This window comes from Tenrec ecaudatus, chromosome X, assembly GCF_050624435.1.
Source record: "Tenrec ecaudatus isolate mTenEca1 chromosome X, mTenEca1.hap1, whole genome shotgun sequence".
In the NCBI taxonomy this organism is placed as follows: domain Eukaryota; kingdom Metazoa; phylum Chordata; class Mammalia; order Afrosoricida; family Tenrecidae; genus Tenrec; species Tenrec ecaudatus.
The window spans coordinates 1,167,322-1,180,000 of NC_134548.1; the positions used below are offsets into that span (position 1 = coordinate 1,167,322).

The 12,679-nt window shown below is 68.0% G+C and overlaps 1 protein-coding gene across 1 annotated transcript in view; it reads right to left on the reverse strand.

Moving 5' to 3' along the window:
* Positions 1-470: 470 nt before the first annotated feature.
* Positions 471-12,679, reverse strand: part of LOC142434231 (matrix-remodeling-associated protein 5-like) — a 26,467-nt gene continuing 14,258 nt past the window's right edge. The window contains exons 5-7 of the mRNA XM_075538938.1: positions 8,484-12,679; positions 6,439-7,339; positions 471-4,732 (exon numbers count right to left, since the gene is read on the reverse strand). The exon at positions 8,484-12,679 is cut by the window's right edge and continues 346 nt beyond it. Of these exons, the coding sequence (XP_075395053.1) occupies positions 2,827-4,732; positions 6,439-7,339; positions 8,484-12,679 (7,003 nt within the window). The 3' untranslated portion in view covers positions 471-2,826. The remainder of the gene's footprint in view (positions 4,733-6,438; positions 7,340-8,483) is intronic.

A 12,679-nucleotide genomic window follows, 5' to 3' on the forward strand; every position in this document is an offset into this window, starting at 1 on the left:
GGGTCGGGGCGGGGGGCAAACCTGGGGCCCCCTCCCCCCAAATGCTTCCTCTCCGCTGCCTCTGGGGCCCCTGGCCAGGCGCCCCGCTCCTCAGCACCTTTGGGGGGGCTGTCCCCAAGGACGGGGCCCATGCTGGGGGTCCCTGCTGCCCCCCCGGGGAGGGGTTTCCTGTTCCCCAGGCCATGACTCTCATGCAGAGCGCACAAGTAGAGAACGCAGGCTTCAACTTTTGGGGGGGCCGCCTGGGGAGAAGGGGGGCCCCCAAACTCTGAATTCCCGCCCTCCCCGTGGGCGTCGCTGCTCAGAAAACAACCCAGAGTCGTTAAAGCTGAACAAAAATTCCTCCTCCCCGGGGACGAACAAGGGAAGAAAAGTGGGTGACAGGGAGACGGGGGTCGGCTAAGGACGGGTGCCCGGGCCCCAAGGAGGAAGAGCCCTGAAAACGATGGGGCACGTGGACGGCCGAGCGGTGAGGAAAATGCGATTTTATTATAAAATGTACAGTCGGGGCCTGAAAAAGACAGTCAAGCAGGGAGGGGGACAGCAGGTCCCCCCTGCACCTGGGGCCTCACTGGGACCCGGGATGACGGGGTGCAGGGGGGCGGAGCTGCACAGGGTGCATTGTGCACAGAACCGACTTCCACAGCCCTTGGGGGGGATGGCGTGCACCCCCCAACACACGCGCACCTGTTCCTCTGTCCCGTAGAGGGAACACTTAGCTGTGGACCCCCTCTTCCCACCTGCCCCCCGGCCACCCGCACCCCAACAAGGCACTCTTCTCCACGCGCAAGCAAACTGGACACCCCAAGCCTCTCTCCTGCCCCCTCCACCAGTCAGCAACCGGACTTAGGGGGAGGGGACCCCAGGATGTGATTAACCACCGAGTCTTCTAAAGACCAATAATTTATGAGGTTGTATCGAGACGGCTGAGAAACGGGGGGCGCAGGGGGGGGACAGAAAGACGGAAAACAAAGCCACCCATCTATAAAACACGACATTAAAAGCGAGCTCCCCCCGGGGTGGGGGCCGCCAAGGGGCACCCACAGCTTCCCGGGGAGCAAGGTAGGAATGTAAAGAGACTGGGGCCCCCCGACTCTGTTTGGCGAGGACGCTTCGCACTGGGGTCTCAGTTTACTTTTGCTGTTGGGTTCTCGCCCCGTCCCTGCCCCGCGGGGTTCAAACACATCAGCCGCCCCCAGCAAGACAGACGGAGGCCTCTGCTCCCCGAAAGACGGGCCCCTTCAGGGACCCACGGGGCAGCTCTGCCCTGTCGCTGTGAGCCGGCGTCCCCTCGAGGGCAGTCAGTCTGTCTGTCTGCATATCTATGTATCTATCTATCCATCCATCTATCTATCTATGTATCTGCATATCTGTCTATCTATCTATCTATCTATCTATCTATCTATCTATCTATCTATCTATCTATCTATCTATCTATGTATCTATCTATCTATGTATCTATCTATCTATCTATCTATCCATCTGTCTATCTATCTATCTATCTATCTATCTATCTATCTATCTATCTATCTACATATCTATCTATCTATCTATCTATCCATGTATCTATCTATCTATCCATCCATCTATCTATATCTGCATATCTCTATCTGCATATGTATCCATCTATCTGCATATCTATCTATCTATCTATCTATCTATCTATCTATCTATCTATCTATTTATCTATCAATCTATCTATCTATCTATCTCTCTCTATCTGCATATGTATCCATCTATCTGCATATCTATCTATCTGCATATCTATCTCTCTATCTGCATATCTATCTACATATCTATCTGCCTAGATATGTAGATAGATAGATAGGTAGATAGATACATAGATAGATAGATAGATAGATGGATAGATGATAGATAGATAGATACATAGATAGATAGATAGATAGATAGATAGATAGATAGATAGATAGATAGATAGATAGACAGACAGATAGACAGATAGATAGATGGATGGATGGATAGATCGATAGATAGATGGATAGATGGATGGATAGATGGATCTATATACCGATTTTTCACACAGTGGCCTCGTCTCGTGCTGCCAATCGTTCTGTCCACCGCAGAGGGCGCTGACCAGCCACTGACCTCCCGCCTCCCCTGCTGGAACCGAACCACTGACTCGGAGCCGATGTCCGCTTGGCTGGGGGGGGGCTATGCGCCCTGCGCTGCCGACGGAGCGCGAGCGGCTGGAACCCACAGGCGCCCCCGGAACGCAGAAGGGGCTGCCCACTGCGGTCAGCGTCAGAGGCAGGATGCGCCCCGGCCGTTGGGCAGCCTGCACAGCGTCAGACTGTCCACCCGGCGGGCAGTTCGAATCCCCGGGGCAGCTCGAAGGACTGGCCTGTCCCCTCGCGCAGCAGACACCCCCTCCAGTGCGCCGACTCCTGCGCGGGGGGGTTGGGATTATTCTTATTAGGGTTCATCGTGGCCCCGCGGGCGCGTTGGGGACGCATCGGGGCGCGCGTCTTCTGTCCGGCCCTGAGCGCACTCGGATGGGCTCCCAGCAGCCGCGCATCCACAGGGAAGGGTGGGGGGGCCGGTGCAGAAGGCGCTGGAGAGGGAGCCGAGGAAGGACGGAGCAGGGCGCCCTCGGGGACCCCGCGCTGCACGTGCAGCCAAGTCCCGGTCCGGGGGTGCCCCGTGTGCAGCGCATCACCCTGCAGCTGGTGCGCACGCGGGGTCCCCCCTGGAGAGCCGCTTTGCTCCATCAGGGTCAGCTGGGACGGGGGGGCGCCTCGTTCCAAAGCCTGCCTGACCTCTCCCTGTGCTTGGCCGGCCCCACCGCACCCCGGGGCGCGCGGCCGCTCACAGCACGTGCACATACGTGCTCCTGGCGTCCTTGCCCAGCTCGTTGTGCGCGAGGCAGCGGTAGAAGCCGGCGTCGCGGGCGGACACGCGCTGGATGGTGAGCGCGCCCTGCGGCTGCACGAGCTTGTTCCCCAGCGCGCGCTCCTCGGGGCCCGCGGGCAGCAGCGACCGGTCGGGCAGCTGCCAGGCCACGTGCGCCCTGGGGAGCCCGGTGGCCGCGCAGCTCAGGCGCACGCTGCTCCCCGCGCGCGCGTAGACGACGGGCGCGTCCTGGCCGGTGACGCGCGGCGGGGCGGCGAGCACCACCACCGGCGTGGTCAGCACGGCCGGGCCGCGCTCCGTGTCCACCCTGCAGGCGTAGGCGCCGCGGTCGGCGAGGGACACGGCGCGCACCGCCAGCGTGCCGTTCTCCCAGGCGGAGAAGCGCCCCGCCGACCCGGGCGCGTGCAGGACGAGGCCGCTGGGCAGCGTCCAGGAGACGCGCGCGGGCCTGCGGGCGGCGAGCAGCGCGCACGGCAGCTGCAGGGTCTCCCCGTGCAGGACGCTGACCGCGCCGGGGGCCCCGTGCGCCACGCGCAGCGACACCAGCCTCTCCGCGCGGCCCGCCGCGTTGCGCGCCTGGCACCGGTACCCGCCCGCGTCGCCGGCCTCCAGCGCGCTGATGTGCAGCCGCCCGTCCTCGCGGTGCAGGAAGCGCTGCAGCCGGCGCGCGCCCGGGGGCACCTCGGTCCCGTTGGGCAGCACCCAGAGCAGCCAGGGCGCGGGCGTGCCCGACGCGGAGCAGTTGAGGTTGATGGTGTGGCCGGCCCACGCGGTGATGCGCTCGCTCGCGGGGTCCTGGAAAGCCGGCTTCTCCAGCGGGTCCTGCACGGTCAGCTGCACCACCAGCCTGGCCTCGCCGCCCTCGTTGCGCGCGATGCACTGCAGCCGCGCCGCGTCGCTGGGGCGCACGCGCCGGATGTCCAGCGTGCCGTTGTCGTGCACGGCCACCCGGCTCCCGCGGTAGGGCGCGGGCAGCACCACGCCCCCCGGGAAGGCCCAGAAGGCCCGGGGCGCGGGGATCCCTTGGGCGCTGCAGGGCAGCAGCTTGCGGCTGCCGGCGGGCGCCGCCTCCCGCGCCGTGGCCAGCGCGCCCGGGTGCCCGTTGATGCGCGGCGGCTGCACGAGCACCTGGATCCAGACCACCTGGCGGGCCTCGCCGGCGCCGCTGCGCACCACGCAGGTGTAGTTCCCGTCGTCGGAGCGCTGCGCCCTGCGCAGGAGGAGGGTGCCGTCGGGGGACACGTGGTACTTGTCGGAGGCGGCGGGGATCGGCCGGAGCCGGGGCGACAGCCAGGTCACCTGCGGCGCGGGCTCCCCGCGCGCCGGGCACGGCACGCTGACCACCTCCCCGTAGCGCACCTGCACGGCGGAGCGGTCCCGCTGGAGGCGCACGGGCGCGGGCTGGGCCAGCACGTGCACGCGCACCGTCATGCGGTCCCTGCCCACCTGGTTCTGCGCCAGGCAGGTGTAGTCGCCCTGCTCGCGCGTGCCCACCTCGTTGAGGAGCAGCGTGCCGTTGTTGAAGACCAGGTAGCGCTGGGCGCGCGCGCCCGCCCCGCCGTCGTCCGCCTGCAAGAGCGGGTGCACCACGCTGCCGTCCGGCAGGCTCCAGGTCACCTCCGGGTTGGGCAGCCCCGTGGCCACGCAGTCCACCTTGAGGTCGTCTCCGTAGGCCACTCGGTGGTGCGCGTCCTCCCTGCGCGCGATCTTGGCTGGCTGCATCACCACGTGCACCTGCAGCGCCACGGAGTCGTCGCCCATCCTGTTGCGCGCGATGCACACGTACTCGCCGCCGTCCTTGTCGGTCACCGACTGCACCAGCAGCGTCCCGTTGGCGAACACTTGCACGCGCGGGTCAGGGCTAAGGGACAGGGGGGTATCAGAGGCGGAGGGACATCGGGCTCCCGTGCGCTGAGGGTGGACATGAGCCAAGCCAGGGACGCCCCATCCCCGGAGCCCCCATGCGGGAGGCCAGGCTGCAGACGTGGCCAAACATTGCACCCTGTGTCCCACCGCGTGGGGACCGGTCAGCATCAGCCTGAGGGCAGCGAGCTTTCTTCTGAACGTGGAGACCCCCAAACTTTGTCCTTGGGGGCCGCCCCGGACCAGCTCAGAGCCAGGGGATGGACGTGGGCTGGTTCCCAGCGGTCAAGTGCTCACCAGTCCCTCAAATGCACTGGACACAGGACACCGGCCCCCGGACAGGGTGTCCAGGGCTTTCTGCAAGCAGAGGACCAGAATTTCTCCTCCCCGGGCAGCTGGACACGGTACCCCCCGGGCTAAGGAAGCCTCCGAGAGGCCAAGGCCAAGCTGTCCGCCGACGTGTTCGGAATCACAGGCGGGGAAGCGCTGGCCCCGTGGGTCACCCACAGGGCGACTCTTTACGGGAACCAGAAGGACAGCCTGCCTTTGCCCCCCGGAGGGGCTCGGGGTGGGACCTGCGGACCTGGAGGTGCCCAGCCCAGCCTGTGACCACTCGGCCACCAGGTTCCTGGTTAAACTTCTGAGCGCCGTGTGGGCGCCGGGTGATGCCCGGGATGCTGATGACCAGGTCAGCAGCTCTCACCCCCCAGCCCCTCGGACGGACGGGGAGCGGGGGGTGCAAATGACCAGACCGTCTGCTCCGTGCAGACTGACCGCCTGGGGGACCCCCAGGGGCAGCTCCGCCCTGTCCTGCAGGGTCCCCGTGAGCCGGCGTCGACTCAAGGGCAGTGTCTGTCTATCTGTCTATCCATCTATCTATCTGCCTATCTATCTATCTATCTATCTATCTATCTATCTATCTATCTATCTATCTATCTATCTATCTATCTATCTATCTATCTATCCAGTCTGTCTATCTATCTATCTATCTATCTATCTATCTATCTATCTATCTATCTATCTATCTATCTATCTATCTATCTATCTATCCAGTCTGTCTATCTATCTATCTATCTATCTATCTATCTATCTATCTATCTATCTATCTATCTATCTATCTATCTATGTATCTATGTATCTAACTATCTATCTAACTATCTATCTATCTATCTATCTATCTATCTATCTATCTATCTATCTATCTACCCAGTCTGTCTATCTATCTATCTATCTATCTATCTATCTATCTATCTATCTGCATATCTCTCTGTCCATTAGCTCCTGGGGAGAGAGACCAGACCGTCTGCTCCCGTGCAGACTGACCGCCTGGGAGACCCCCAGGGGCAGCTCCGCCCTGTCCTGCAGGGTCCCCGGGAGCCGGCGTCCACTCAGGGCAGTGAGATTGTTTGCTTGCGTCTGAGCGCTGCTGCGCGCGGGGAGGGTGGTGTCCTGCAAGCTCCGATAGTATTTCGGTTTGCATCTAGGGGACCTCACAATGCGCCCCCCACTCCCCTCCGCTGGCCAGCAGTCCGGCAGGGGCTCTAGTGACCTGCACGAGGTGCTTGGGGGCGCGCTGTGCACGCTCCTTCTGTCCCCCCGGGGGTTGGAGACCTGACCACCCTGCAGGGTGTCCACCCCCTTCCCCGCAGCGCCACCGGGAGCGCACCCCCGAGCCTGCCCCCGGCCCCCCCGGCCCCCCGGTACCTGAACTGCTCGTGCACCACGCGCTGCGAGGGCAGCCTCCACTGGGTGCGCGGGCGCGGGTCCCCGGCGGCGCTGCAGTGCAGGCGCAGGGCGGCCCCGTAGCGCACGTGGGTGCTGCGCGGAGACGTGCCCGTGATGCGCACCTGCGCGGGGCGGCTCCCGACGCGCAGCTGCACCGACCTGCGCGCCGCGCCCAGCGCGTTGGTGGCCACGCAGTCGTAGCGGCCGCTGTCGCCGGGCGCCAGGTGCCGGATGTAGAGCGTGCCGTTGGGGAAGACGAAGAGGTTCCCGCGCACGAACTGCGAGGGGCGCACGAGGCTGCCGTCGCCCAGCACCCAGCGCACGCGGGCGGGCGGCGCGGCGCGCGCCGTGCACGGGATGGACACGCTGAGCCCCGCGGGCAGCGCCAGCAGCTCCTGGGGCTCCTCCTGGATGGCGGGGGGCAGCGCCGCCACGTGCAGGCGGATGGCCAGGCTGTCCGCGCCCGCCGCGTTGCTGGCCACGCACTGGTACACGCCCCGGTCGGACAGCGCGGCCTCGCGGATGGACAGCGTGCGGTTGGGGTGCAGCGTGACGCGGCCGTCGCCCGGGGAGCCCGCGTGCCACACCCTGCGGTCCGGGGAGATCCAGGAAATCTGGGGCGCGGGGGTGCCCCTGGCCAGGCATTCCATGGCGATGGAGGCGCCCAGGTAGACGGTGACGTCCTGGTAGTGGGGGGCGGGGACGCGCGGCCGCTGCGCGCTCACGGTCAGCAGCACCGGCATGGTGTCCACCCCGTGCACGTTCCTGGCCGTGCACACGTAGCGGCCCTGGTCCTGCACCTGCACCTGGTGGATGACCAGGCTGCCGTTCTTCTGCACCTCGAAGCGCTGCAGCCGCGCGCTGGGCGTCAGCAGAACCCCTGCGGCAGGTGGGGAACGGGGTGCATAAACGAGGAGGGCAGCGACATGTAAATGGGGGCCCCCCGCGCCAGCAGCATCCATGCGCATCTGCATATGCCCACCTGGCCAGGTGAGACCAGCCACCAGGTGACGCAAGGAGTCAGCGCTCAGCCGACAACAGGAAAGCGGGGGGCTGCAGGCCCCCCAACTGCACAGGGGGCTTAGCGCTCTGTGCAAACCCAGCCTCCTGCTGCAGCGCCCCAACCTGGTCAGGGCACTGAGGCCACTGACCGGTGCCAGGCTGCACCCTGGTCCAAAGCTGGGCCCTGGACAAGGAAGCCCGCAGAGAAATGGATGCATCTCAATGGTGCACGGGGCAGAATAGTTACAGTGCAGCGGACTGACCAACGGACAGACATCTGTCCTGCAGGAAGCACGGTCAGAGCGCCCCCTAGAGGCGGGGACGGGGAGGTTCTGTGTCAGAGCGCCCCCTAGAGGCGGGGACGGGGAGGGTCTGTGTCAGAGCGCCCCCTAGAGGCGGGGACGGGGAGGTTCTGTGTCAGAGCGCCCCCTAGAGGCAGGGACGGGAGGTTCTGTGTCAGAGCGCCCCCTAGAGGCGGGGACAGGGAGGTTCTGTGCCAGAGCGCCCCCTAGAGGCGGGGACGGGGAGGCTCTGTGTCAGAGCGCCCCCTAGAGGCGGGGACGGGGAGGTTCTGTGTCAGAGCGCCCCCTAGAGGCGGGGACGGGGAGGTTCTGTGTCAGAGCGCCCCCTAGAGGCGGGGACGGGGAGGGTCTGTGTCAGAGCGCCCCCTAGAGGCGGGGCGGGAAGACTCGGTCTCCTGGACAGTGGACGTGTGGTCAGGAGAGACCAGTCCCTGGAGCAGGACGTCCTGCTCTGTCGGGTGGAGGGGCAGCGACAGAGAGGAAGGCCCTTGGCCTGGGCAGGATGGACGGACACAGTGGCTGCAGCCGTCAGCTCAGGAATGACCGTGGGGACACTGCAGGACCGGGCAGTCTGTCCATCTGTTCTGCACGGGCCGTGGCACCGACCCCAGGACGCCCTGAGCTGCCCCTCCAGCGCCCCCCTGTTTGCATTTCCCTGGGAAGCAGCAGCTGTCTCAGGGGAGCCACCTCCTGCCCGCCCCCCGAGAGCGCAGGCCTTACCTGTGGACACCTTGGTCCAGGTGATAATCGGCGTGGGCTTCCCGGTGGCCTCGCAGGGAAACACGGCGTCCGTCTCCGCGGCGACGTCGGCGGTGGGGGCCGACTTGGTGATTATCTCGGGCTTCGCCCCCAAAGTCCAGAAGGTGGACGCGGGGGGCCCCCCCTCCGAGAAGTCCCTGGACCCCCCCAGGCGCGCGTTCCTGGAAGGAGGGCCGGCGGAGGCCGTGAACCAGGCGGCCGGGCTCCGGGTGGCGGGGGCCGGGGGCGCCTTGTGGGGGCCCCCCAAGGGCGGCGGGGTGGCCCTGGGCAGGTGCACCCGCGGGGGCGCCGGGGGCCCCAAGTCCACGTGGTAGGAGCTGTGGGAGAAGACCCTGTGGACGGAGCCCGGGCTGGCCCTCCTGCTCGGCGCTGCAGGGAGAGCTGTGCTGGGCGCGGGGGGCTTTGGGGGGGCTGCCCAGTGTGGGGACCCCAAGGTCCTGTCGAGGGCGAAGGAGAGGAAGGGGCCCCCCGAGCGGGGAGGTGCAGGCGGCGGCCTGGACGCCGGCGGCTTTCCAACGGGCACCCCCAAGATGTCATTGCTCGGGGACACTTTGGGGGTGCCGTGCCCCCCGACTTCGCTGGGGGTGCTGGGGGGCGGGTGGGGGCTCAGGAAGGGCCGGCTCTTGGCCCAAACCCGCCAAGGGCGCTCCGTCATGTCCGGCTGGTTGGTTGGGCGCTGGGGGGGCTTCGAGGTCCCCTCCCGTTTCGGGGGACTCTGAGTGGACACAGGGGGCGGCCACGCTGTCCCTCGGGGTGCTGCAGTGTGTGTCGGGGTGACGTCCGGCCGGCGGGGACTGTGGGTCGCCCCGGCCCCATCGCGGGGCTGGACAGCCGGACCCCAAGGTCCAGTGCTTGCCGTCCAGCTGCTCAGCTCGTCCTCCGTCTTCCCAGGCGGTGGAGGACTGTCCGGCGCGTCCTGGCTGGACCAGTGGACAGCAGGTCCTCCGTGGGGCTGGACGGTGACCTCACTGCTCAGCAGGGGACCCCAGGTGCCCTGGGCCCGCGCAGAGTTAAAGAGGACCCGGTCACTGGCTGCTGGACGTGTCCATGGAAGACGAGGGACGGACTTAGTGGTCATTTCCGGCAGTGGCCACAGTGCTGGGGATGGAGACTCGGGCCCTCCCGGCAGGGCGGGCGGGGGACTGATTTCGACGTGGACGGTGGTCAGCGTGGGGCTCTGCTGGCCCTGGCCGCGGGCGGTGGCCTCTGCGTGGCCAGAAGGCGACCCGAGTCCTTCCTCAGGGTGGACGGTGGAAGCAGGCGCCCCTCCCTCGGGGCGCCCCGTCCCCAACTTGGGAGCAGGATGCGTGGCTTCCGATGCACTGGGCACCGGAGGGACACCGACGGGGCTGCCCGTGTCCAGGCTCCGCGGCCGGGCTGTGCGCGGGGAGGTCCAGCTTGGGGGTTCTGAGACCCCGGACGGGGTTGGGGTCCCTGCTTCCTCCAGCGCGGCCGCAGTGGAACCCGCAGGGCCAGAGGAAGAGGGGGTGCCCGGGGCTGGTTCCGTGGGGCGTGGGGCGCTGACCACGTGGACGTGGGTGACCCCGTGAGCCCCCTCCCTGGCCGTCCCCGGGGGCGCAGGGCTTGCACTGGTCTCCAGCACCTGGCTCGGAGCACGATGCACGTTGGGGTTCACCGACTGGTCATCAGCCCCCCTTGCTGGCTCGGGAGGGCCCCCCATCTTCCCAGGAGCCGTCGTGGGGGACAGCAGGGCTTCGGTGGGACCTGGAGTGGTCGCATTTGGGGGTCCGCTTTCCGGGGGGGAGCCAGCCCTGGGTGAGGGGTCCCCCTCTGGGTTTTGGGGGGTCAGGGGGTCAGGTCGATGCTGCCTCTGCTTCTTGCGGGGGGTCCCTGGGGTGGCCGGGCCTGCAGGCGGTGGGGTGCCCACTCCCCACTGTCCGGAGGCGTCAGCTTTGGGCTTCTCCCGGGGGTGCCACTTCTGGGGACGCCCCCGCCGCCTCCCGCTGGGTCTCCTCCGGGAAGGGGGGGTGGGCGGCGTGGCCAAGGTCAGGGCGGTCCTGCCAAGAGGCCAGTCGGGTGTGGTTGGCTCCCACTGGACAACGGGGTCCGTTCTTCCTAACTTTCCACCCTGGGGGGGGCTGGACTCTGCAGGGCGGCTCCCCAGCGGGGTCCCCGTCCCGGGCACCCCAGGCATCCCGTGCATGGTGGAGGCTCCCCCAATGCTCATGTCCCCTTGGATGGGCGCGTCACTGTCCGGCGGGGGCACGGGGACGGAAGGGACCCCAAGTTCTTGCAGCCAGCTGGACCTCCCCGGGTGCAGGGGCGCCTGCCAGGCGGGACTGGGAGGGCTGCGCGCAGGCATCGCCGTCTCCGTCTCCAGCGTGGGGTCTGCGGAAAGGTAGACTGGGGTCCCCGGCTGCACCCAGGAGCTGGTGCCCGGCGCTGGGTGCCCCCCAAGGGGCGTGGGCAGCGGCGGGGCAGGCTCTGCGTCCAGGGGCTGCGGTGCAAAGGGCGGAGGCAGCGGCCTGGAGACCCCGGGGTCGTGCGTCTCCGCCGGGGGCGCGCGCTCCGGGGCGCTTTCCAGGCTGGGCGCGCGGCTCCCGGAGGCTTCGGCGCCGTGCGCTTGGCGCCCAAGGGTGGCCCCGGTGGGGGCGTCGGTCAGCTCGTCCTCCCCGAGCAGGGACGTGTCTGCAGAGGCCTCCTCCAGGGCGGTGGGCGCCCCTGCGGGCGCTGTCCAGGGCGGGGCGGCGGCGGCGGGCGGCGGGGCCTCCTCCGCCCCCAGGGAGGCCGGCGTGGACGTCTCCGGGGCGCGCGGCCCTTGGGTGCCCTTGGGCGCGTTCCTCCCTCGGACTCGGGCCAAGATATCGGCCCAGCGCTGCGGGTGGATCTGCTTGTTGGCCACGTGGACGCGCCGCCTGGACTCGAACGCCCGGCGCCCCTCCGCCGCGCTGGCCTCGGGCTCCCTCCGCGGCCCCATGGAGACGTTCGGCCTCCGCGCGCCTTTCTGGGCCGGGGCGCGCTCCTCCTGCACCCCGGTGAATGCACCCGCGTCCGGCACGTGCAGGGCACCCTGGGGAGCGGGGTCCTCGCCGCCGCCCTCCCCGGAGCCGCCCTGATCCTCCACGACGTCCCCTCGCGTCCTGGGCGCCGGCTTCCTCCTGGTGCCGCCGCCGCCGCCGCCGGGGCGCCGGGCTCCCTTGGGTGCGCGGCCGGGCGGCCTCTTCCTGACCGCGACCTGCACGGTGAGGCGGTCGGCGCCGCGCAGGTTGACGGCCACGCACGTGTAGGCGCCCGCGTCGCCCGCGCGCACCCTGGGGATGTGCAGGGTGCCGTTGCGCAGCACGTGCGCGCGCGACGCGTTGGCACCTTGCGTCGCCAGGGCGCCGCCGGGAAGGACCCAGCTGATGCGCGCCTCGGGGATGGAGGGCGCGCGGCAGGGCAAGGCCAGCGGCTCCCCGACGCGCCTCTCCACGGTCCCCGCGCGCGCTCCGGAGACCCGGGGGACGGGCGCCTGCACCGCCACCCTGTACACCCCGCGGTCCGTGTCCCCCTGCACCCTGGCCACGCACTGGTACAGCCCCGCGTCGGAGGAGCGCGCCTCCTGGACGCTCAGCTGCCCGCCGGGCAGGATGGAGACCCTGCTCCCCGCGGCGGCTCTGTCCCCCTCCTGGGGGTCGCGGTGCAGCACGGAGCCGTCGGGCAGCGCCCAGAAGATGGCGGGGCGAGCGGACGCCTTGCATTCGCAGCTGAGCTGGAAGGAGCCCCCCTCCAGCACGGTGAGGGCCCGGGGGTCCCCCGCGTCGGGCTGCAGCAGCATCACCCAGCCTGTGCGCCCGGGCGCGTCCTGCGCGACGTCGGGCACGGTCTGCGAGAAGCGCGCGTAGTAGGTCAGCAGCACCCTCCTGGCGCTGCTGCGGCGCCGGTCCAGCTGCAGCTGCACCGCCGGCTGCGCCACCCACGCGGGCTGCGCGCGCAGCTCGGCGCGCACCCCCGTGTAGTACGGGGCGCCCCCGTCGTCCGAGTCCTGCGCGTAGGCGCACGGGGTGGCCTGCGGGGGGCTGCGCGCCGCGCGCAGCTTGAGGGGGGCCTCGCTGTAGTAGGCGATGAGCTTCCACAGCCGCTCGTAGCTGGACCTGTCCACCGGGCACCCCAGGTCCAGGCGCACGGTGGCGTCCAGCTCCCAGGTCAGCGCGTCC